Source organism: Panulirus ornatus, chromosome 68 (genome assembly GCF_036320965.1).
Source record: "Panulirus ornatus isolate Po-2019 chromosome 68, ASM3632096v1, whole genome shotgun sequence".
Lineage (NCBI taxonomy): Eukaryota > Metazoa > Arthropoda > Malacostraca > Decapoda > Palinuridae > Panulirus > Panulirus ornatus.
The window spans coordinates 10,958,654-10,986,627 of NC_092291.1; the positions used below are offsets into that span (position 1 = coordinate 10,958,654).

The 27,974-nt window shown below is 37.6% G+C and overlaps 1 protein-coding gene across 2 annotated transcripts in view; it reads right to left on the reverse strand.

Moving 5' to 3' along the window:
• The window catches only part of LOC139747374 (two pore channel protein 1-like), a 38,688-nt gene that overhangs the window by 5,460 nt on the left and 5,254 nt on the right, over positions 1-27,974 (reverse strand). Inside the window, exons 3-11 of one of the 2 annotated variants that reach the window (XM_071659619.1) lie at positions 25,454-25,636; positions 19,876-19,975; positions 16,559-16,739; positions 14,653-14,871; positions 8,353-8,472; positions 6,006-6,174; positions 2,572-2,742; positions 1,108-1,256; positions 690-845 (exon numbers count right to left, since the gene is read on the reverse strand). In XM_071659619.1, coding sequence (XP_071515720.1) covers positions 690-845; positions 1,108-1,256; positions 2,572-2,742; positions 6,006-6,174; positions 8,353-8,472; positions 14,653-14,871; positions 16,559-16,739; positions 19,876-19,975; positions 25,454-25,636 — 1,448 coding nt within the window. Of the gene's footprint in view, positions 1-689; positions 846-1,107; positions 1,257-2,571; positions 2,743-6,005; positions 6,175-8,352; positions 8,473-14,652; positions 14,872-16,558; positions 16,740-19,567; positions 19,662-19,875; positions 19,976-25,453; positions 25,637-27,974 lie in introns of those variants that run through there. The other variant, XM_071659620.1, reaches the window with a different exon arrangement.

Sequence of the window (27,974 nt, forward strand, 5' to 3'; positions counted from 1 at the left end):
TTAGTGTTACCAGAGAGTATCTGCACATGGTTATATAACGAGAAAGAAATCCCTTCAGCAAGACTGTGTCATTGTCAAAGTCCGAGAAAGAAACCCCTTCAGCAAGACTGTGTCATTGTCAAAGTCCATCATTCCCATTCTTGCATGGAGTACAGCATTGATGCAGCAGGAGCTATACAAGATTGGGATTGTACAATAATACTACAAGAAATCTCTTTGTCTATCAACTTTAACAACTCTTACTTCCATGCGGTGGAATTAATTTAAAGCACTTAGCTCTCAGAAATATCTTCAACTTAATGTCCAGAGTGAAGAAATAAACATTCACACCATTATATTGTTTCTTGGTTATACATTCTGTCCATTAACTTGATAGAAAAATAAAGAAAAATGTCTTCATTCACTTCCTCACTCACATGCAACTTAAAATAATTCCCTTAAAATTTCTGAAATACCACAATACATTCACTACACATATCTGTCACATTATACTTTATCCATATGCGAAATGGCACAAATGAAGATTTTCTTCAAAAGCTATCAGCTGCCAATTTCCTAAATGTAAACAAGAACAGAATCAATGAGAAAAAACAACACAAATCAGTAAAGCAGAATAGGAGATTTGTATATGCCATACAAACCCATACCCTGGGAAGAGCTTACTACACAGATTAATACATGATAATCACCTCTGTCCTTATCTCCTTGCACAGTCTGGTTGTATTCCATTCGAAAAGTGAAGGCTTCAAGGATGAAGGCCACCACAACTGACATGACAACCATCATCACTAAGTAGAAGAGCATAAAATAAAGCCTGGACCACTCACTTGTCACTGCTGCGTAACCTGATAAAAAAAATTTCATGTTTATCACTATGATGATGTGAAAATATTCTGAATTATTAGAGAAACTAACTGAAATCTTAATAAAATAGTCTCAATAAGTGCTACAATTAAGTCTGTTTCCGAGCCATTTACTCACAGAAATACCACCTTGATAACTGGGCTCATAAGGAAGAAATACGTTGAAATGCCTTATCATAAAAGGAAACAAAAACAGCATGTATCATCCTCATAAGGGAAAAATCCTTTTGTATCACCACTTTACCTTCCATTATGATAAACCAGTTGTTTACCACAGTCAATTCAAACAGTGTGACTCCAGCTATAAACAGGTTGTCAAAATTGTTGAGAAAATAATAGTCCACATAAACTGTGGTGTTGTCATATTTGTAGAACTGTTCTACAGTTGTGTTACTGCAAGTAAAGAAAAGATAAAGTATTAAGTACTGTACAGAAGAGTGCCACTTATTCTCGGGGCTTTATTCAGTTATATAAGTGTTACTCTCACCATAAACAATTTCATCACAAACAAAATCATAGACAAATTTTCTATGCCCCAGAACTTTGTATAATTGAAGTGTGCTTTGCAAAAAGTTGAGCATAAATGTTCTGCATATGTGTAATCAGAATATGGGAATCAGTTTCAATCATGGTATGTGAGTTCTACTGCTCATCACATGATGTGGAGTGTGATGTCAAGTATTTTTTGCATGAAACTGTCATGGGTACAGTGTCGTGTTGCTGCCACTAGTACTATGCATGGGCTACAGATAGGGTTGTACAGAGGAGGGTGGATGTGTTGGAAATGAAATGTTTGAGGACAATGTGTGGTGTGTGGTGGTTTGACTGAGTAAGTAATAAAGGGGTACGAGAGATGTGTGGAAATTAAAAGAGTGAGGCTGAGATAGCAGGAGAGGGTGCGTTGAAATGGTTTGGACATATGGAAAGAATGAGTGAGGAAAAATTGACAAAGACAATATATATGTGTAAGAGGTAGAGGGAACAAGGAGTAGTGGGAGACCAAATTGGAGGTAGAAGGATGAAGTGAAAACCATTTTGAGCAATTGGGGCAAGAACATACAGGAGGGTGAAAGGCGTGCAAGAAATAGAATTGGAACAATATGGTATACCAGGGTCAACGTGCTATCAATGGACTGAACCAGGGCATGTGAAACATATGGGGTAAACCATGGAAAGGTCTGTGGGGCATGGATGTGGATAGGGAGCTGTGATTTTGCTGCATCACACATGACAGCTAGAGACTGAGTGTAAATGAATGTGGCCTTTTTTGTTTGTTTTCCTTGCATTACCTTGCTGAAGCAGGGGGTAGCAATGCTGTTTCCTGTGGGGCGGGGTAGTGCCAGGAATGGACGATGGCAAGCAAGTATGAATATGTACATGTATATATGTATGTCTGTTTATAAGTATGTATATGTTGATATGTATATGTATGCATATGTGTGTGTATGGGCATTTATGTATATATATATGAGTGGATGGGCCATTCTTTGTCTGTTTCCTGGTACTATCTTGCTGACGTGGGAAGCAGCAATCAAGTATAATAAATAAATAATATAATACCTAGCAAGCAAAGAATATTTAACGCCTTCGTTATGAAATAAATATCCTCCCAATATGGTCCATAAGTATACAAGAAATTGCAATCACAGAACTAAGAGGCAAAAAATTTGCAAGGTCCTATCTTCATAATTCAAAGTAAAATACTCACACACAGCAGTTCTTCATATCATATTTGGAAAAAAGTTCCATTCCTATGATTGCAAAGAAATAGTAAGTGATGATGATGACAACAATGGCTGACATGATGCGTGGGGTCAGAATAACTAAGGTTTGGAAGACATCTCTGTACCGTTTCCTCATCCTAAACAATCTCAAAAGCCTGCAAGAAATTCATACAAAATTATCTCTAGTACTTACTATCTTAACCGATGTATAACATGAATATACAAGAATACTAATAAGCACTGTGTACTACCACATACCAAGAATGTAGTTAATTCACTGAATAATGAATATTCATTTAATCTTTAAACCTGCTCCAAGCAAATCCATCAAAAGTAAGCCTACCATAAAACTAGAAGCTTCACTGAATATGTGTAGATCAACTTAATCTTCAGATTTTTCATGCACATCCCACAAAATTTAAAAATATGTACAAAATGAGTTTTGCCAGTGCTTACAATAAATGGATAGACAACATTAGATACACTGATGGCATAAACCAAGACATGATAGACAAATACCATACTGAAGTAGTAAATAAAACATATATTATAACTCTGACTGAATTCCTACAATCTCGGTTTTCTTTCAAAAATACATTAAGGTAAAAAATGCAAAAATCACTGTAAGAAAGATACGAAGTACAAAAAGCAGTAATATGAGGAATAAAAGAAACCAAGTTTGAGGATGTAAGTTTAGAAAAGTGGTTTTACTCTAAATGGGTGTATTGTGACTGCAACAAGGAGGACTTTTCAAAAAATTAAGAAAATGAGGACTGCTAAAAGAAAATCACAGCAAAAGGGAATGATAACAGATTCAATACTGATAGTCAATGCTATCAGAATTGACTGAATTCTGTAAAAGGAGTGCATCAATTATTTTTCAATTTAACTTTTTCAATGGTTTGCCAAATGCACATTAAAATGATCCTTGGAACAGTAAGTTCAAGGAATCTGTGCCATTGTCATATTCCATTTCTAAAAAAAATTCACCCATAAAAATATTACCTGCATTACATGCTACTTTTCTTCATAAAATAGATTTGCATTTGTTTCAGAACCTCAGTATAGGATCTATTCTTTCTGCTGAATACAGGTCAGGGGTCGATGTTTGAGTATCATTAAGACCAGTAATCATGCATATAAATGATTACATGTGTAAAACATTTCATGATTATTAGGGGTTGAAAGATTGTTTGGGTATCATTAAGACCAGTCATTATGCATATAAAAGATGGCAAGTACAAGATATTTTGTGATTATTTACTTTATAATTTCTTGGTATCTGTAGACTCAAGAGGTCCGTCTAAACCAACGATGAAGTTGGTGGAGTCCTCCAAGGAATAAGTCTTTGGAAATTTCTCTAACCTGGCCACCAAATGAATGTCTTAATAAGTTTTGGGGTTAGGCTTTCTGCCTGTGTAAGGTAAGTAAGATACCTCCTTGCCATGTAACTACAGAGATAAAAAACTGGATTTCCTAAACAGATGCTGTAACTAAAGTTGAGACACTGTAACCTTGTTTCAGGCTGCTGAAGTAAGTTTTGCAAAGCTGTTTCCCTAAAAGTACACAAGAAACCCATCCAAATGCACAAATCTAACCCAATCCATGTAAATGTCTAACGAATCAGATGAGACTTTTCATGAATGATGACAAAACATACTTCTAGAAGGATATTCTGGATGTGTAACCCTTGTCAGGCACAAGGATTGCAAATAATAAGAAAATCACCCATATAACCAAACTTTTTCAGAGCACTCTTGTCAATCCTCTAAATGAGACCACACTTAGTAACACAACTCACTCTGGCTCTGTCATTCCTTACATGGTCAACTTCCCCCACACCACATACTGTCCTCAGGCATTTCACTTCCAACAAGGCTGCCCTTCAATTCTTCTGCATTTAGGGCCCAAGATTCACACCCATACATTTTTGGGCCTACTTTACCTTCAAACATACCTATTTTTGCCTTGACAGACAATGAACTCACTTTTCACATACTCCTCAATGCAACTACAACCTTAACCCCCCCCCACCCAATGACCCACTTCAGACCCTGAGTTTTATTCAATGCCACGTCTACTCCCACATAACTAAAGCACTAACTAAACCATTCTGTCTTGAATCTCTGCTACACCTCATTATCTTACTTTTGTTAAACTCTGAAGTTTCTCTGTTGACACAGTAACTCAAACTCAGACAACAACTTCAGAAGTTCCACTCTTGAATATGTCATCACTGTTGTGTCATTTGCAAGAAGCTAATTTACCTCTCAGGTTCTCCGACTCGCAGCATACTGTAGACCAGCCGCTAACACTTTTCAGCTATTCTATCTATTAGCTATCTGACAGTTTTCAGCTATTCTATCTATTATCTATCTATAGCTCTGTCATCCGTTCCCTCTGGGAACTCCCATCAATGGGCTGGCCACAGCAAAAGTCTCCACTTATCCCTGTCCTTACATGTCTCCCTTGCATACACCATTTCATGCGTTCTTCCAATCTATTTCTCCTGTTTTTAGTTCCTTAAAAAATATACAGCATCTACATACAGTCATGTGTGGTAACTAATACTAAAAGTCCAGTGTTCACTAATGAACATCACCGTACATAACTGCCTAAAGTTCACAAATGCCGGGTTTAGACTCGGGTAAAAGACCATATCAACAATGAATCACTATACACAAGAGAAAGTGCTCCCAGGAAATACAGCCATCACTAAAAAATTATTATTAGGCTAGAAGCTTGAGTAAAATTCCTCACTCAAATCTGAGAAAAACTTACCAAGAACAACAATCTTCTGTTTGTGTTCATCATGAGCCAATTAAGACACATGAGATAATGTAAGCTACATCAAAGACAGGCAAGATTTGCATAACTTTCCAATGCTGATAAATTCTTAAAAAAGTACTATGTTGAAAATATGGTGTAACTTGCATAAAATACATGAGAACAAGAACCACTAGTACCATGTTAAAAAAATCATTCCGAGGTTTAAACAGCCACATTTGCAAAACATCAATTGTGGGCTATGTCATGGACTGGATAATCTAATTTGACATAACCTTCATATCATGTGATCAGTTCTTGATAACATCATGAAGGTAAAGTCTTATCTGAAAAGCTTGATGTAAATAAAATCTCAGATCCATTTCAGCCATCAGCTGTAATGGATATAACCAGCATTCAGTACCATCTACATAAGTGGTTTTACTGAGGGCAGAATCTAGCACTTTCACTTTATTCTAAATCTCTTACCCAAAAGATTCTTTTAGCTCTGGAAGCTCCAAAGAGACAATCTGAGTTCTTAGATGTGAGAGCTTACTAATCTTTCAATTGTATAAATAAAAAAAATCAATAAGTGCAGGATGAAGACTATGAGGGATACTGATATATAAAGAGGATGAGAATGTTTCCTTACCTCAGTGGTCTCAGTATTACAACATAAAAGAAGGAACTGGCAAATGTCTCTGCGATGATACCAGCAACTGACAATATTGTGACAATGAAGTCATATACATTCCAGCCAGAGTGGAAGTAGCAGCTAAGTCCAAGCCCACTCATTTTCAAGATAGCTTCTACAGCATAAACTGCAAACAGACAAGTAAGGGTCTCATCAGTGCTCAAAACTGATTTATGTGCACAACTTTTGGAGATCTGAGAGGAGGGGATTATTAATATCTTTAAGATGCATACTGTTTCCATTCTGTCCAGAGTATGAATAAAAATGATTAAGAAATACTGAACAATGCAAAAAAGAAAATCAACTGCAAAGAATGCTTCACTATGCATAATCATAATTACCTATGAATGTACACCACAATGTTACATAAAGAAGTAACACATTTATCTGTTTAGAACAAAACATAAATTGCAATCAATATCAGTTTGCCTTCTCAGCAGGAGGCAGGTAATTAACCAATATTTTTATCATATAAATTTTCATTCTATCATTTTGATACTTCTTCACCATTTCCCATGTTGCAAGATAGCTCAAGGCATTGTCAAAGACTTAAACTATCGCTAATAATGTAGAGAAACAAGACCCCCTTCTCACAGCCATGCCCCCAGACCTTTTGGTAGACTTCCCTGATCACTTCCTATACCCTGGTTCAGCCTAATGACAGCACATCACACTTGTATACCACATCACTCTAGTCCACTCTATCCCATATACTCCTCACATAGTCCTACTCGTTCAGATCCCAGTAACTTTAAGCATCTTTCACACTATCCTTCTATCTCATCCTCAGTCTCCACCTCCTTATTCTCTTCACTTCTCATACATATATCCTCTTAGTGATTTTCTTCTCACTCATCCTTGCCATACATCCAAACCATTTCAGCACACCCTGTTCAGCTCTCTCAAACATACTCTACTTAGTACCACACCTCTCTCTTACTCTATCATTCCTTCATTTCATCCTCCTCACATCACATGTTGTCTTCAAGAATTTAGATTCCAACACATCTATCCTCTTCGATATAAGGCCCAATTCACATCTATACAGCACTGTTGAACTACTATTCTGATAAACACACATCTTTGCTCTAACACATGCTATACCTCTTTTTCCATACACACTTAATGACCCAGGATCTTTAATCCCCCATAATTCACATCAGCTTCTAGTTTCATCTGTGCCATGACCACTTATAGGTATCTGAAACATTTCACTTCCTCCAGGTTTTCTCCATTTACATTCACTCACACCATCGAGTGTTTCCCTTGCTAAACCTCAAAAACTTATTTTCATTCATGCTGACTCTCAACCTCCTCCTTTCACACACTCTCCTAAGCTCAAACACCAGCATCTGTAAATTTCTCACTTAAGTCTGCCACCAGCATCATGTGACCTGCAAATAGCAAATAACTAATCTCCTAGGACTTAAGTCTGCCACAAGCATCATGTGACCTGCAAATAGCAAATAACTAATCTCCTAGGCCCTGCACCCCAACAAACTGCAGATATGCCCCTCTCCTAGACCTCACATTTACCGCTCCTTATCACTCCATACATAAAGAGAATAAACAGCCATGGTGTCATCACACACACCATCTACACAGACCTGGCTTCACCTGGAACCACTTATCTTGTTCCCTTCCAACTCATAGACATGCCTCACTCTCTTGATAAAAACTCCTCACTGGTATTCCTCACACTAAACTTATTCTTATCACCTCCTACAGAGCACTGTGACCAACCCTATCATATGCTTTCTCTATATCTATAAAAGACATACAAAGTCTATTTCTCTATTTCTCAAAACAAATATCTAAAGGCAAGCACTGTGTCCATGCATCCCCCACTACTTCAGAAGCTACAATGTTCCTCCCTAGTATGATGCTCTGTGCATGCCCTCAATCTGATGCCACAATCTTCTCAATCCCCACTCTCCGAAGAAACTTAACATGTAAACTCATAAGATCTATGTCTCTAATTTGAGCATTCACTTTTGTCCCCTAGTTCTTGTAGTATGGCTTTATACTGACATTCCATGATCCTAGGGCACCTCACCTTGAGTTATACATACAGTGAAAATTTGACTAATCAACAACAATATCACTCCCTTTCTTGTGCAACTCACCTGCAATCCCATCCACTCCAGCTACTTTAACACACCATCTTATGCAAGCTTTCACCACCACTTCTCTTTTCACCAAATCATAAAAATAAAGAGGACAAAATTTTATCATGTGCAACCTCCTACAATGGCAATTTGATCCCAGTATATATAGCAAAATCTTTGTATCATTTACAGCTTACCTACTACAAAGAAAATTTGATCCCATGTAACATGAAGATCATATGTAACAGGCTTTCCACTTGAAGACAATATGATAGTGTTGACTAAAAGGGCCAATGCATTGACGATAATTACTGCATCTGTTGGGAAATACAAAGGGAGATCATCCTCAATGTTTCTATCATTAGAAATACTGAGGATCTTAAACATGCAAAAAGTTGCAAATATGGTAAACAATTACATTAATGATAATGTTATTATTAAAATAATAATAATAATAATAATAATAATAATAATAATAATAATATTAATAATAATAATAATAATAATAATAATCTTTTCTTTTTCTTTTAAACTATTCGCCATTTCCCGCGTTAGCGAGGTAGCGTTAAGAACAGAGGACTGGGCCTTTTTTCGAATATCCTCACCTGGCCCCCTCTGTTCCTTCTTTTGGAAAATTAAAAAAAAACGAGAGGGGAGGATTTCCAGCCCCCCGCTCCCTCCCCTTTTAGTCGCCTTCTACGACACGCAGGGAATACGTGGGAAGTATTCTTAATCCCCTATCCCCAGGGATAAATAATAATCATAATAATACTAATATTTTTCATCTTTTATGTTAGTTGAGAGGGCACAGGCAACTGAAGCCCTAATCAAGGCCATCCCATTAATGCTATATATATTTTTTTTCAAACATTCGCCATTTCCTGCATTAGCGAGGTAGCGTTAAGAACAGACGACTAAGCCTTAGAGGAAATATCCTCACTTGGCCCCCTTCTCTGTTCCTTCTTTTGGAAAATCGAAAACAGAAGGGGAGGATTTCCAGCCCCCTAACTCCCTCCCCTTTTAGTCACCCTCTACGCCATGCAGGAAAAACATGGGAAGTATTCTTTCTCCCCTAACCCAAGGGATAATATATATATATATATCAAGGGAAAGGACAATATGTGGTGTGAGGTGGTTTGATCGAGTAAGTAATGTAAGGGTAAGAGAGATGTGTGAAAATAAAAAGAGTGTGGTTGAGAGAGCAGAAGAGAGTGTTTTGAAATGGTCTGGTCACATGGAGAGAATAAGTGAGGAAAGATTGACCAAGAGGATATATGTGTCAGAGGTGGAGGGAACGAGGAACTGTGGGAGACCAAACTGGAGGTGGAAAGATGGAGTGAAAAAGATTTTGAGTGATCGGGGCCTGAACATGCAGGAGGGTGAAAGGTGTGCAAGGAATAGAGTGAATTGGAACGATGTGGTATACCGGGGTTGACGTGCTGTTAATGGATTGAACCAGGGCATGTGAAGCGTCTGGGGTAAACCATGGAAAGTTGTGTGGGGCCTGGATGTGGAAAGGGAGCTGTGGTTTCGGTGCATTATTACGTGACAGCTAGAGAGTGAGTGTGAACGAATGGGGCCTTTGTTGTCTTTTCCTAGCGCTATCTCACACACATGAGGGGGGAGGGGGTTGTTATTCCATGTGTGGTGAGGTGGCGATGGGAATAAATAAAGGCAGACAGTATGAATTATGTACATGCGTATATATGTATATGTCTGTGTGTGTATATATATGTGTACATTGAGATGTATAGGTATGTATATTTGTGTGTGTGGATGTGTATGCATATACATGTGTATGTGGGTGGGTTGGGCCATTCTTTCGTCTGTTTCCTAGCGCTACCTCGCTAACGCGGGAGACAGCGTTAAATCATTTCAGTACACCCTGGACAGCTCTCAATAATACTGCACTTTCTAATACACTTCATTCTTAGTAGTAAAGGATACAAGGGAACTGTGCAACCAAAAATTTTCTAGGAAAAAATACAAGGAACAGTGACTATAAGCAAGATATCATCCATAAATTAGAATGGAGCTTCTATATTATTTATATTTATTTCATTAAACTTTGTCGCTGTCTCCCGCGTTTGCGAGGTAGCGCAAGGAAACAGACGAAAGAAATGGCCCAACCCACCCGCATACACATGTATATACATACGTCCACACACGCAAATATACATACCTACACAGCTTTCCATGGTTTACCCCAGATGCTTCACATGCCTTGATTCAATCCACTGACAGCACGTCAACCCCGGTATACCACATCGCTCCAATTCACTCTATTCCTTGCCCTCCTTTCACCCTCCTGCATGTTCAGGCCCCGATCACACAAAATCTTTTTCACTCCATCTTTCCACCTCCAATTTGGTCTCCCTCTTCTCCTCGTTCCCTCCACCTCCGACACATATATCCTCTTGGTCAATCTTTCCTCACTCATTCTCTCCATGTGCTCAAACCACTTCAAAACACCCTCTTCTGCTCTCTCAACCACGCTCTTTTTATTTCCACACATCTCTCTTACCCTTACGTTACTCACTCGATCAAACCACCTCACACCACACATTGTCCTCAAACATCTCATTTCCAGCACATCCATCCTCCTGTGCACAACTCTATCCATAGCCCACGCCTCGCAACCATACAACATTGTTGGAACCACTATTCCTTCAAACATACCCATTTTTGCTTTCCGAGATAATGTTCTCGACTTCCACACATTCTTCAAGGCCCCCAGAATTTTCGCCCCCTCCCCCACCCTATGATCCACTTCCGCTTCCATGGTTCCATCCGCTGCCAGATCCACTCCCAGATATCTAAAACACTTCACTTCCTCCAGTTTTTCTCCATTCAAACTCACCTCCCAATTGACTTGACCCTCAACCCTACTGAACCTAATAACCTTGCTCTTATTCACATTTACTCTTAACTTTCTTCTTCCACACACTTTACCAAACTCAGTCACCAGCTTCTGCAGTTTCTCACATGAATCAGCCACCAGCGCTGTATCATCAGCGAACAACAACTGACTCACTTCCCAAGCTCTCTCATCCCAACAGACTTCATACTTGCCCCTCTTTCCAAAACTCTTGCATTTACCTCCCTAACAACCCCATCCATAAACAAATTAAACAACCATGGAGACATCACACACCCCTGCCGCAAACCTACATTCACTGAGAACCAATCACTTTCCTCTCTTCCTACACCTACACATGCCTTACATCCTCGATAAAAACTTTTCACTCCTTCTAACAACTTTCCTCCCACACCATATATTCTTAATACCTTCCACAGAGCATCTCTATCAACTCTATCATATGCCTTCTCCAGATCCATAAAAGCTACATACAAATCCATTTGCTTTTCTAAGTATTTCTCACATACATTCTTCAAAGCAAACACCTGATCCACACATCCTCTACCACTTCTGAAACCACACTGCTCTTCCCCAATCTGATGCTCTGTACATGCCTTCACCCTCTCAATCAATACCCTCCCATATAATTTACCAGGAATACTCAACAAACTTATACCTCTGTAATTTGAGCACTCACTCTTATCCCCTTTGCCTTTGTACAATGGCACTATGCACGCATTCCGCCAATCCTCAGGCACCTCACCATGAGTCATACATACATTAAATAACCTTACCAACCAGTCAACAATACAGTCACCCCCTTTTTTAATAAATTCCACTGCAATACCAGTAGTGTACTAGTAGTGTGAAAATTAATAAGACACCCTTTTATGAATGCAAAAATGCGTAAAGGATGCCAATTAAGAAATTGAACAAAACACAAGACAGAAAAACAGTGCCATTTTTTTCCTTTACATTTGATGTTCCAGTCATGGACAAAAGTACACATCAAGGCAGGCCTTAACTGAAATACAGTGAGGATTATGAGACAGAAAAAGAAGACACAAGGGGAAAAAATGCAGGTAATAGCTCAGGGAATTATCTAGCCCAAAAACCATTTTGTTTTAAAACTGAAATATTACATGATGAAACATTTTGATACTTGAAAAAATCACAGAAAATATCTCATAATGCATCTCCAAGCCGACAAATACCCAATAAATATGGACCAAATAATAAGAATCATTTAAAAGAGTAATGACTAATTTCTTATTTCCAGGCCTTAATGTCTGCCAACATATATTTCAGCCACAGTATTGAATTCAACTTGAAAAATTGTCCTTGTACTGAGGTTTTCAAGCAAATTAAGGGTAATATCGAAAATCACAGGTAATAATAGTTCAGGGAATTTTTTAGCCCTAATTGCTTTTTTCATAACTGAAATACGACATAAAGAAATGCTTCTAAACTTCAAACAATCCTAGAAAATATCTCATAACCCCAAGCACACAGATAACCAGTAGATACAAACTGAATAATCACAGACTCTTCTAAAAGAGTAACCACTGATTACTTATTTACAGGTCTTAATCTCTGCCAACATATATTTCAGCTCCAGTTTCAAAATTAGCATGAAAAATAGTCCTTATGCTGTGGTTTCTAAGCAAATCTATTACCCTAACACAAATACCAAGAAAATGACCATTTTGTTTTAAAACTGAAATATAACTTAACAAAATGCATCTATACATGAAATAATCACAGAAAATATCTTATAACACTTCCCCAAGCCAACAAATAACCAATAAATACGAACCAAATAATAAAAGAATCATTCAAAAGAGTAACGACTAATTACTTATTTAGAAACCTTAATGTCTGCCAGCATATGCTTCAGCCACAGAATTGAATACGTGAAAAATTGTCTTTGTACTAAGGTTTTCAAGCAAATCTATTACCCTTTAAAAAATACCAAAAATTGCATATAATAGCTCCAGGAATTTTTTAGCCCAAAATCTTTTTTCTTTTAAAATTGAAATATTACATAATGAAATGCTTCTAAACTTCAAATAATCCCAGAAAATATCTCATAACATTTCTCCAGGCAGGAGTGGTACCCAATAAATATGAACTGAATAATCATAGACTCTTCTAAAAAAAATAACCATTAACTACTTATTCACAAGCCTTAATCTCCATTGACACATATTCTAACTCCAGTTTCAAATTCAGCATGAAAAATAGTCCCTAAGATGTGGTTTTTCAAACAAAAATACCAAAAATTGTAGGTAACAGTTCAGGGAATTTTTAGCCCAAAAACCTTTTTGCTTTAAAATTCAAATATGACAATGAAAGTCTTCTATACTTCAAATAAATACAGAAAATATCTCATAAAGCTTCCCAAAACCATGAGATGCTTAATAAATATGAACCAAATATTCACAGAATCTTCTAAAACACTAACCATTAATTACTAATCTACGGGCCTCACTGTCTGCCAACATATATTTCAACCCCAGATTCGAATTAAGCATAAAGAATAGTCCCTATACTAAGGTTCAAGGAAATCTATTACCTTCACAAAGATACCAAAAATTGCAGGTAATAGTTCAGGGGAATTTTTTAGCCTAAAATCCTTTCTGTTTTAAATTGAAATACGACATAATGCAATGCTTCTATATGTTCTATCAGTAATACTTATCTTAACATACTGACTGTAATGGTGATTTCAAAATCATAATTACTACTTTGTGTACATTGTATGGTATCACAGAGCAATCATTTACATCCCAGTGCATATAATGCACATGTAAGACTTAAAATAGTGTCAAAAATCTAAAAGCATCTTAAATTATTGCATAGCTGACTAACATGCCTCATTCACTTGAAGGTACCTGGAAGGTTCACCCTTACAGGCAGAGGTATCATTAAACTGCAATGACATCACAAACCCATGAAAAGATCAAAATTCTCTAAAAACCACCTTCCCTCCTCCCTGTTGCACGCATGCCTTACTCACCTGGTAAAATCTCCTATTTGCAAAATATACTCATAGCACTTTTCACAAGGTCACTCTCTGTCAATCATATCACATGCTTTCTCCAGATCTATAAATGCTACATATAATTCACTTTCTTTTTTAAAAAATTTTTCTATACTTACTTACCGTGTCCCGCATTAGCAAGGAAGCACTAAGAACACCTCAACAAATGGCCTTATTTGATCGCATCCATTTATTTTTTCCCATACTTATTTCAAACACACACTCAGACCATCATCTGTTCAAACTTCCACTGCTTCCATTAGAAGAAGCTCTCAGAGCCATGACAAATTTTTAATGCACATCATATACAGACAGAACTTCCCAAAGAGTATTCTCCTAACTTCAATTACATGTATGTTCTTAATCCATATATACTCCTGGAAGTAACAAACACCCTGCTCCCCCTTCCTAAATCCACTTGTTCTTCACCCACAATGTGTAGTCCTATACTTTACAGATTTGCCTTATTTTTTGAATTGCAGTATTATTCTTAATTCTATGCTGAATAGCACAAACTTTATCACTTACAATATGTTAAAAGCTGAAATATCAAAACTTGTCATTCAAAAACATCACAACTGAATGATTACTCACAGATAAAGAAGTCAAACCACTTCCATAAGACCAGTCTCCTGATGAGGTAAAAGCAGCCACGTAGGGGATTGGGAAACTCATTAAACCAGGGATCAGGAGGTTGATAAGTCTTCCACCTGAATCCACATATTTCATATATATTGTAAAATTCAGAAAGACTTAAAAGCCCTGATTCAGAGCGATTTAATGCCTTAAACATGAGGTATGCATCTCGATGACCTGTGGAAAACAACTATTTTAAATACATGCAGAGGAATAAACATCAAACCTTGAATTCTCAATTAAATAACTGCAGTATTCATTTGGAATGCTAATCTGTATTTCCTATTAATAATTTCAATTCAGTCTAATCTTTCTATCACTTCTATCTATATCTCTCATGTCCATTCCCTTTGGGAACTTCCTCAAAGGGGTGTCCAGGGCAAAAGCCTCCTTAACTGGTGAACTCCAGTGCTGCTTGTTAGCATTTAGGGCCTCTCCCTTAAAAGGTCACTAGCAGAGGGCAATTCTAGCAGTGTTTCCAGAGGCTCATACCTAATGTTCCTACCAATGACTTCTACTTAACGTGTCTACTTCAAGTTCCTCCCCAGTGTTCTAACCTACTAATTTTATCTAATGCTCCTGCCTCCATGTTCCTGCCAACTACTCCTACCTGATGTTTCTAGCTAGTGCTCCTTCCTAAAGTTCCTACCTACTCCTTCTAGCTATTGCTCCTACCACTTTGTCTAAAGGCAGGACCAGAGAACAGCGCTCAAAACAGGAAAATCTAGAGTAACAAAGAATACGTTGTGTGAATTTAGTGTTGTCAAGTGCTATGCATGACGAGAGAGTGCCTATGTATGTGGACAGAATGCCTGCAGTACATGTAGGGGTGAGGCAGAAAGATAAAACCTGGGTCAGTGAGTGTAACTTGACACTCTATGGAGTGCTGGCTCACTAAGCTACCGTCAGTAAGCCTCCCAATACAAAAGTGGGTAGTATCGGATGTATACCTCCCTGGTCGGTGGTTACTTACCAATCAGCATGTACCAACTACCACCTACTTTGATATCTGAAATACTGGTTGATCTCAAATGCTCATGGACTCAATACCAAGGGAGAAGCATTCTTTTGCCTAGTGATGATTCTTTTCTAACCTTATCAGTAAGTTGAGGGATAACCATCACATATTTGAATTGGATGAAAAATATTACAGTTGAAAAAGAAAAGAAGAAAAAAGTACAGATACTAAAACTTAAAAGATGACATGTTGGTAATTAGAATATGACATAAAACCTGAGGAGAGCTCTAACTGTTGCCATAATCCACTAACCAAATAGCATCACAACCACCAATCCTTTCTCTCTAACTAGAGACAATAAATCATTCATTTATAATAGTGGTATATGTTTGGCAGCCTTCTATCTATCAAAAGAACAAGTATCTAGTAGCATTTCATTCATTCATACTGGAGCCAAATGCTTGGGAGCCTTCTCTATATCATAGCACAAGTATTTAGTAGTATTTAAAGGAATGCAATGTCAAATCTGCTTCAATTCTTTTGAATCTACATCCCCTAAAATCTTGAGACTCAAGTAGTTACCTTTACCCAACTTCAATAGAAGTTTTATTAAAATGTACCTTAAACAACTTTAACACTGAGGTGTACAAGTGTATAAATACTTTAAAACTGAGATTAGAAGACAAGCGTTTCACTGTCTTTTAAAAGGGAAGCATGGTTACAAGGTCAACTGATGTATCATGACGCTATTTACAATACTATGTATCAAAGTATATACTTTTATATCTTCATTTATCATGTATAAAATATGGTTATCAATAAAATAAATTATATGCCATACTTGTTTAACATCTCTACACTTTTAAAGTTGTGTACCTCCCAGTAAAATAAGTGATTATTACCCACTTGTATTAGGTCTAAAGAACTTCAGTAGTCCCTCGAAGTGCCTGAATGGAATATGTGTTGGCTGAGACCTTGTCACAAGCAGGCAAAAGGCAAACTGACAAGCCTTACGCTTATGAACCAGCAATTTTCTGAACTTGTCCTTCTCAATATCACTAAATACTACAAATACTACAGCCAGCATCTGAAACAAACAGAAGATTTTTTGAAGAAAAATATAACTTAACCAAATCAATTCTTTTTCATATTCATCCAAACCACATCACTGCAATGCAATTCCATTTCAAAAGAATATGACTATGGAATGAAAACATGAAAAAATGTCTCAGATTCTTATCTGTACAAGAATATATTACTTGTCTAATGGGAGGTGAGTTTGAATAGAGAAAAACTGGAGGAAGTGAAGTGTTTTAGATATCTGGGAGTGGATCTGGCAGTGGATGGAACCATGGAAGCGGAAGTGGATCATAGGGTGGGGGAGGGGGCGAAAATTCTGGGGGCCTTGAAGAATGTGTGGAAGTCGAGAACATTATCTCGGAAAGCAAAAATGGGTATGTTTGAAGGAATAGTGGTTCCAACAATGTTGTATGGTTGCGAGGCATGGGCTATGGATAGAGTTGTGCGCAGGAGGATGGATGTGCTGGAAATGAGATGTTTGAGGACAATGTGTGGTGTGAGGCGGTTTGATCGAGTAAGTAACGGAAGGGTAAGAGAGATGTGTGGAAATAAAAAGAGCGTGGTTGAGAGAGCAGAAGAGGGTGTTTTGAAATGGTTCGGGCACATGGAGAGAATGAGTGAGGAAAGATTGACCAAGAGAATATATGTGTCGGAGGTGGAGGGAACGAGGAGAAGAGGGAGACCAAATTGGAGGTGGAAAGATGGAGTGAAAAAGATTTTGTGTGATCGGGGCCTGAACATGCAGGAGGGTGAAAGGAGGGCAAGGAATAGAGTGAATTGGAGCGATGTGGTATACCGGGGTTGACGTGCTGTCAGTGGATTGAATCAAGGCATGTGAAGCGTCTGGGGTAAACCATGGAAAGCTGTGTAGGTATGTATATTTGCGTGTGTGGACGTATGTATATACATGTGTATGGGGGTGGGTTGGGCCATTTCTTTCGTCTGTTTCCTTGCGCTACCTCGCAAACGCGGGAGACAGCGACAAAGCAAAAAAAAAAAAAAAAAAAAAATATTTTCAATAGAAGCCATTGTGACATGGGCAACAAATTGCCAAAATCAGGGTCACCTCAGATTTGCTACATTATAACAGAATACCAGGACCCCTATTTTTGGACTCCAGTATCCTTGAGACCCACCTGAAGTGTAACTACAAGCAGGCAGAGTTCAGTACCACCTGCATAAGTAAATCTGATGTTTTCTAAATTATACATTCGTTACCATCCCTACTATTACTTTTCCTAATAAATGGTTTTGGGTTATTAAAATACTGTTATTATATATTGTCCAGTCAGTGTTTTGATTTTCCATATATTGCAATCTGTTCTACTGTAAAATTTTCTATTCATCACATCATATCTTCCTCTCTCTCTTCATTCTCTATCAATGTACTTATTTTTTTCTGAGAATGTTTGTATTTCTTTCCTTATTATAATTCAATCTATATCTTATTCATGTTTTGTTGTTTCTATGTCCAATAGCTTCAGTTTCACCACAATAAGAACAAAGTTACTCACTTTCATATGTCATGATAGTGGCAATGCCATGCCTCCTTTAACTCAGCTATATGAAGAAATTTGTAACTATCTCCCTTTTCACAGTAATAATACCCTCTGTAAGATCATATACCAGAAGGGTGCCTGTACTTGCCCTGATGTTGCTTACTACAGCTTCTTGCATCAACTGCTTCCAAACTGACACCAGGCTTTGCACAAGATAGGGCATCTGTAACTATATCTATACATTTGTAGCAATCCCTAAGGTAATATATAAATCATTTTGATCTTAATGCTCTTCTGTTAGTTACATAATTTTCAGTTTCCTATTAGATCATTCCCTTTGATTCTCTTGATTTCTTTTTCATTATCTTTTACATTCTCTTCATGTCCCTTTGGTTTTGTTTCAATCAAATTATCTTATTTCTGGTTTGTTTTATCTCATTCACTAGTTTTGTTTTTGTTTCCCTCATTATTTCTAGTGTGACTGATTTTCTCATCACTAATTTTATCAATTCATGTCATATTTTTGTATACTGACTAGTTTCTGAAAGCAAACATCACAAAGAATACTTGTCTGCTACTGCAGTCATACCCTCCACTTTGGAAGTTGTCATGCATGCCCTGTCCACTAACTACACATCCCATCCTAGAATTCATTTTCAAATTTACCCTGTATCACATATTGCAAAATATCAAACACAATACATGGAGCAGACCAATGAGATGGATAGACGGAGTGAAGGAAGATATGTCTTACCTTGGCTTGAATATTTAGGATGGTGAAAGGTTTATGTTGGGTGGAAAGAATTGGAACAATGTGGTATATGGGGAGGACATGCTATCTAATAGGTTGACCCAGGACATAGGATTTACTGGAGTCCATCTGCTTAAGGTAACACCGCAAGTGAAAAGTCAACTTAGGCATGGCTGTATTATTGGAAGTACAGTCTTGTCAAAGAACTTCTCACTCCAAAGGAGTAACACAACCATGGGCTACTTAAGTCCATAGAAAGGTCCTGGGAAACACTAAGACTTTCTTATAAAACGGTCCTAGAGTATTATCAATAACAATAATAATACTAATAATAATAATTCCTCCTCCATGCATATTTGCCATTTCCTGCATTAGCGAGGTAGCGTTAAGAACAGAGGACTGAGTCTTAGAGGGAATATCCTCACTTAGTCCCCTTCTCTATTCCCTCTTTTGGAAAAGTAAAAAACTGGAGGGGAGAATTTCCAGCACCCCCCTCCCACCCCTTTTAGTTACCTTCTATGACAAGCAAGAAATATGTTAGAAGTATTCTTCTCCCCTATGCCAGGAATAAATAATAATAATTACCGGGCCATATGAAGCAATCATGGCAAACCATGGAGTAGTCTGTTGGTCCTGGCTGTGGATGATGATGTCTTGTTTTGGTAAAAACACATGCCAGCTAGAGATAGAGTATGTACAAATAAGGCAACTGATTATCTATTCCTGACACTAACTTGTTTCCGAGGGAAAAGCAAGCAAGCATAAAAGTGAAAATATGCAGTTAACAAGTTTACTACTACCTAAAGGCTTTACTAAATTTTTCTTTCTACATATTCACTTGTGCATTATCTAATAAAACCTCAGCTAATTCTAAATTACAATGAGTTACTAACCAGGTTCATGATGAAATACAGACTGATAGCCAAGAAAGTAATGAAGAATGCAGCACTCCACCGGCTCACTGCATAGGCTGGCATCATCACATCTGGGAAACTTTGACATAGAATAAAAAATTATATCTTAAGGCTAAATAAGAGAGATGACATGAAGAATCTAGAGTCAATTTTTGGGGTTACGAGAGGCTGGTAAGACAGTATTAGTAAATATTAAATACTAGCTGCTCATACAACTAAACTGTTGTGCAAAAACAAACACTTTTTCACATGGTAATGCAAACCACTCATTGGGAAACAGAACACCCAGAAGTTGGCTTTGGAACTCAATTACAGCTGTAGTTGTAACATCTTTTTAAATAATTTAATAAAACCCACTGAATAAACAAAATTCCTTCCAAGAAGACACTCATACTACCTAATCATCTGTAAGAACAAGTAATAAGCTCTTACAATACAGTTCTAATTTTATTCATGACATAGTCTATGCATCAATTCTATTCAACATTTGTTTATACTGATGTTCAAGTTGTTCAGAATCAGTACAGTTCTTGTAAAGCATATGAACTAGAGTAATGAACAAAAATGAAAAAAGCATAATCATGGTCTAGAGTCAGCTATCAGACATATGGAGATCTTCAGTGCCCATACTGCACTAAATTTTGCCGAATGCAAAATTTACTGACTGTATTAAATGTACCTCTTGGAATATCACTGACTGAAAAATATTTATTTATTTATTATTATTTATTTTGCTTTGTCGCTGTCTCCCGCGTTAGCGAGGTAGCGCAAGGAAACAGACGAAAGAATGGCCCAACCCGCCCACATACACATGTATATACATACACGTCCACACACACAAATATACATACTTATACATCTCAATGTACACATATATATACACACACAGACATATACATATATACACATGTACATAATTCACACTATCTGCCTTTATTTGTTCCCATCGCCACCTCGCCACACATGGAATAACAACCCCCTCCCCCCCATGTGTGCGAGGTAGTGCTAGGAAAAGACAACAAAGGCCCCATTCGTTCACACTCAGTCTCTAGCTGTCATGTAATAATGCACCGAAACCACAGCTCCCTTTCCACATCCAGGCCCCACACAACTTTCTATGGTTTACCCCGTACGCTTCACATGCCCTGGTTCAATCCACTGACAGCATGTCGACCCCGGTATACCACATCATTCCAATTCACTCTATTCCTTGCACGCCTTTCACCCTCCTGCATGTTCAGGCCCCGATCACTCAAAATCTTTTTCACTCCATCTTTCCACCTCCAATTTGGTCTCCCACTTCTCCTCGTTCCCTCCACCTCTGACACATATATCCTCTGGGTCAATCTTTCCTTACTCATTCTCTCCATGTGACCAAACCATTTCAAAACACCCTCTTCTGCTCTCTCAACCACACTCTTTTTATTTCCACACATCTCTCTTATCCTTACATTACTTACTCGATCAAACCACCTCACACCACATATTGTCCTCAAACATCTCATTTCCAGCACATCCACCCTCCTGCCCACAACTCTATCCATAGCCCACGCCTCGCAACCATACAACATTGTTGGAACCACTATTCCTTCAAACATACCCATTTTTGCTTTCCGAGATAATGTTCTCAACTTCCACACATTCTTCAAGGCTCCCAGAATTTTCGCCCCCTCCCCCATCCTATGATTCACTTCCGCTTCCATGGTTCCATCTGCTGCCAGATCCACTCCCAGATATCTAAAACACTTCACTTCCCCCAGTTTTTCTCCATTCAAACTTACCTCCCAATTGACTTGACCCTCAACCCTACTGTACCTAATAACCTTGCTCTTATTCACATTTACTCTTAACTTTCTTCTTTCACACACTTTACCAAACTCAGTCACCAGCCTCTGCAGTTTCTTACATGAATCAGCCACCAGCGCTGTATCATCAGCGAACAACAACTGACTCACTTCCCAAGCTCTCTCATCCAGAACAGACTGCATACTTGCCCCTCTTTCCAAAACTCTTGCATTCACCTCCCTAACAACCCCATCCATAAACAAATTAAACAACCATGGAGACATCACACACCCCTGCCGCAAACCTACATTCATTGAGAACCAATCACTTTCCTCTCTTCCTACACGTACACATGCCTTACATCCTCGATAAAAACTTTTCACTGCTTCTAACAACTTGCCTCCCACACCATATATTCTTAAAACCTTCCACAGAGCATCTCTATCAACTCTATCATATGCCTTCTCCAGATCCATAAATGCTACATACAAATCCATTTGTTTTTCTAAGTATTTCTCACATACATTCTTCAAAGCAAACACCTGATCCATACATCCTCTACCACTTCTGAAACCACACTGCTCTTCCCCAATCTGATGCTCTGTAAATGCCTTCACCCTCTCAATCAATACCCTCCCATATAATTTACCAGGAATACTCAATAAACTTATACCTCTGTAATTTGAGCACTCACTCTTATCCCCTTTGCCTTTGTACAATGGCACTATGCAAGCATTCCGCCAATCCTCAGGCACCTTACCAAGAATCATACATACATTAAATAACCTTACCAACCAGTCAACAATACAGTCACCCCCTTTTTTAATAAATTCCACTGCAATACCATCCAAACCTGCTGCCTTGCCGGCTTTCATCTTCCGTAAAGCTTTTACTACCTCTTCTCTATTTACCAAATCATTTTCCCTAACCCTCTCACCTCGACCAAAACACCCTATATCTGCCACTCTATCATCAAACACATTCAGCAAACCTTCAAAGTACTCACTCCACCTCCTTCTCACATCACCACTACTTGTTATCACCTCCCCATTAGCCCCCTTCACTGAAGTTCCCACTTGCTCCCTTGTCTTACGCACTTTATTTACCTCCTTCCAAAACATCTTTTTATTCTCCCTGAAATTTAATGATACTCTCTCACCCCAACTCTCATTCGCCCTCTTTTTCACCTCTTGCACCTTTCTCTTGACCTCCTGCCTCTTTCTTTTATACCTCTCCCACTCATTTGCATTTTTTCCCTGCAAAAATCGTCCAAATGCCTCTCTCTTCTCTTTCACTAATAATCTTACTTCTTCATCCCACCAATCACTACCTTTTCTATTCAACCCACCTCCCACGCCACAAGCATCTTTTGAGCAAGCCATCACTGCTTCCTTAAATACATCCCATTCCTCCCCCACTCCCCTTACCTCCTTTGTTCTCACCTTTTTCCATTCTGTATTCAGTCTCTCCTGGTACTTCCTCACACAAGTCTCCTTCCCAAGCTCACTTACTCTCACCACTCTCTTCACCCCAACATTCTCTCTTCTTTTCTGAAAACCCCCACAAATCTCACCTTCGCCTCCACAAGATAATGATCCAGACATCCCTCCAGTTGCACCTTCAGCACATTAACATCCAAAAGTCTCTCTTTCGTTCAATTATAAAAGTATATAAAATTATGAGCATAATGGGACTGGAAGGGATAGGAGTTGTGAGTTTTGTGATAAATGAACAAGAAATGGAGTGGAGCAAGTGTCTTGATGTCTAGTATTTTATTTGATGAAGGAATGTGTAGTGTAGGAGAGGGAAGTGATTGTTCTCGTGAGTGGGTGGGAGGTTGTGAGGACAGGCGGGTGTGATGATGTCATGGTATGTATGTAATGTTGTGTTATGGTATGGTTTGTAAGTAGTAATGCAAGATCTGGAATAGGGCGTATGTATGAAATGTGTAGGTGGAGGCTTAATGAGTCGTTGTTTCTGGAGCTACCTGTGACACGGAACAGGTGGTGATTAATGTGAGAAACTGAATGACTGTGATGATTGGAAATATCTGAGGTAGAAAAAGTTGGATTATGTGATATGAGCTAATAGGTAATCCAGAGTTGAGGAAAATTGAGTGAGTTTGATGGACAAACATGCAAGGCCAACGTTTTATATTTATAGATTTAGTTCAGGATGAAATGGATTTAGTAATGATTTTTTTTTGTTTGGGTATATCGCGCAAATTATTGCGAGGTAGCGTTGAAAAGAGGTGGCCTTTGAGAATTACTCTGCAATGGCCAAATGTACTGTTTGATCTTTTGGAAAATTCAACAATATATATGTAGGATAGGGAGGATTTCCAGCCCCGCTCTCCTATGGAGTCGATTTACGAAATGAGTTTGAGGAAATGTGGTGTGAGGTGTTTTCGCCATATCACCAAGGGAAAAGAGATTGAAATAAATATAGTATTGAATAAGAAATAGTATTTATATATATGTTTGGGCACATATGTAGAATATATGGCAGTGATTGCAGAGAATAGTGTGGAGTGGAGGGAAGGAGAAAGACTGTCAAAGGAGGAAAAGTATGGGTGATAAAAGATTTTGAAGTTAAATCGGGGACATGACATGAGGTGAAAGGAGGAATAGAGTGAATTAGCAAGACTGCTGAAACTTCAGGGAGTTGGGGCACAGACTGCGTATCTGGCAGCAAGCATTGAACTGGTAACAGAAGGTGTGTGTATTGCGTGGAGTGTAGTCATTGTATGGGGGGGGGTGCTTCTGTAGTTTGAAGCGAAAGACCAGCAATAAGTAACAAACTACACAAAACACAACAATACAGTAAACACTTCAGGAATAAACGATAACAAAAACAAAGAAAAAAATAAATAATATAAGCTTCAAAACTATGAAGGGGAAAACAAAAAATTACAGTTATTTCTGCCCTTCTCAACATGTAAGAAGATAATGAATAAAAAACTTGCACTACTTATGTACTGTAACTTTGTCATTGAAGTGAAAGCAGAGGATACTGCTACACGGCTGAAGTGGTAGGACTACGATTGCATGGACCAAGGCGGTGTATGAATAAAAATACTATGAAAGTCTTTCTATTAATTTCAGTGTTGATGTGAAAACTTGTTAATGCATATCATTTCTTATATGCTTTTATTATGTAATATAAAATGTGTACTAATTGAGTTGCATTCTCTCTGTATTTGCAAGCCCAACTTGCAACTGACTGAGGCACCAAGCCATATGAACAAACATGAATGAATAAATGAATATAAATATATCCTAGAAGGTAGAAAAGTATGGATTTTGCCGATTGTGACTGAACAGGTAAAATCCAAGAGTACGAAAAATGATGACTCCCTATCCACATCCAGGCCCTTTCCCAGCTTTTATATATTTCATATTTTTCAGTTAGTGATATATATGTGTATATATATATATATATATTTTTTTTTTTTTCATACTATTCGCCATTTCCCGCATTAGCGAGGTAGCGTTAAGAACAGAGGACTGGGCCTTTGAGGGAATACCCTCACCTGGCCCAATTCTCTGTTCCTTCTTTTGGAAAATTAAAAAAAAAAGATAGGGAAGGATTTCCAGCCCCCCGCTCCCTCCCCTTTTAGTCGCCTTCTACGACACGCAGGGAATACGTGGGAAGTATTCTTTCTCCCCTATCCCCAGGGAAAAATAAATATATATATATATATATATATATATATATATATATATATATATATATATATATATATATATATATATATATATGTATTACTCACTTGGCAGTTGTCAGAAGCACATAAAGTGAGACAAATCCCTGTTCGAAGGTAGAAAAGTATGGGTTTTGCTGATTAGGACTGAACAGATAAAATCCAAGTGTAGTAAAAATGATGAGGATGAAAAACAAGACTGCTAACACTTCTAGGATGGGGGGCACAGACTGCAGTATCTGCCGCAGGAATCTAACCATGAAAAAGAGAAAGAACAAGCAATAAGTAAACCAAACCTTATCAACAAAACACAAACAACTACAGTATAATACCACTTCATGGAATAAGATTCCCGATTTAACAAAACTGTACAGGCATTTAAGTAAGTGTTATGAAGCTTCAAAACTATGAAGGGAAAAACATCAAAAAATTACAGCATTTATATTCTGCCCTTCTCAAACCATGTTAAAAGCCACAATGATAAATAAAAATAATCTTGCACTACTTGCTACGCATAAACTACTTGTTATATATGAAGAGGAAAAACAAATAACGCATACAAACAGGCTGAACAAATGTAGGTAAAGGTTATCTACCATCTGCTGGACCAAGGCTGTACTAGATATAAAAATACCCTAGTTGAAAAAGTCTTTCCCTTTATATTTCAGTGGAAAACTTGTTAATGCCATATCAATTTCTTTAACTATCTTTTATACATATGTAATGGGATATAAAATGTCTGGATAAAATTATTACATGACTCATCATGATATATTGCAAGCCCAACTGGCCACACTGTACTGATGCTGCCCAAGCCATGATGACTATGCATCAGTTTTCTGCTGGAATAAATGAGTAAACACATACCTTCTGCCACTCATATGAGTCCCTACCCATGCCCACATGTACCAATCATCACTATGCTTAAGCATTAAGCTCGTACCCCTACTACAAATACACCTCCCAAGAGAATAAGGAAGCTCTTCAACCTGAAGGGAAACATTAGAATACTGGATGAACTTGAGCTTGGGTCTGGTCCTTCAGCAGATGCTCGCCATTAAAAGGTTAATAACAGTGCATCAAACTGAAAATTGAATTAATCAGGAAAGCTTTTTCACAGCCAACTAGTTCAATGACAATAATGCATCTCTAGCTGCTAGTACAACAAAACCCTGAAATGTGCCAAATTGGCTGAAAGTAAACAAAATATGCTAGAATATCACCGAGTAGAATAATGTTTGACATAAAATACGAAAAATTTCATAACTAATCAAAGGAAAAATAATCTTTTTGTGTTAGTTCTCTCACAAGATTGGTTACCCAACCACCTATATACATCTTAAATAATGACAAAGAAATATTTCTCTTATGAAATGAGAATATTATCACAAAAGAAAAATTTGTGGAGCTAGCATACTGGTAACAAAGGAGTAACCACTATAAAGAACATGAAAAGAGTCATTTGGATAAATGGGCAGGGTAGTCTGCAGATGAAATTTGTTCTGGTTGCACTTAATGGTGTTAAATTCTGCATACTTGTACAAATCTTTCCTGCACCACCACCTATTGTACTGTTCTTAGGGTAGGGGTGGTGAGCAAGCACTCTCCCACTGTCTAAAGCTTACCAACCAGCAACTTAATACCACATATGCTTGTGTATAGTATGAATTTTTAAGACCAAATCTTTAGGCAAAAAATTAGGGGTCAACCTATACATGGGTAATTGTTTCATTAGGTTAAAATCCATGCATGATGGGAAGGAAAGAAGAGTCAAGCAAATACCTGTACTGATATTTGTTTGGTGTCATATCAGTACATCAAAAGTACCTTATGATTGTATCATATAAAAACTTGTCAAATTTCTGGAAAATATGAAGCAAGACATTAAGAGTATAAATGCAATTTCAACGCAAAGTAATATCAAAAGCTGCAACCATGGTTCTGGTTTATCAACTAAACAGTATGTGGTCTTTGAATAATTTTCAGTTAAAAACTGTTACATCACAAGTATATTTTACCTTAAGTGTGCCAGAATGAATATATTCTCAGAAATAAATAGTAGTTTTGCTGTAATTTGATGTATTTCAATGTAAAATACGATAAAATACATGATGAAAACAAAAGAATTTACTTAACCTTACAATGTTCAAGAGATGTTACTCATATTTTCAAAAGTTTTTGGTTAAAATACTGTTATATTAAAATGATATTCTACTCATACTGTGCTTGATATAATACATTCACGGAAATGTAATATTTTTGCTGAAATGATGTATGTATTACAGTGGAAAGTGGGATAAAATCATGATGAAAACAACTGACTCACTTTTTTTGTTGTTAATTAAAAGATGTTACTATAATCGCTTTTCGAATGATCTTCAATTAAACAAATGTTGCATTACAGTAATACTCTATCCTAACTGACTTGAATAAATACTTGAATGGAAATATACAATATTTTTGCTGAAACTACCCATGTTTCAGTGTAAAATGCCATAACAATAAATGGTAAGCAATTTGCCTTCAGCGCTCAGTGCTTCAGGACCAGCAATCCTCAGTTTATAGGACACAAAGTAATTTTGGCGAGGAA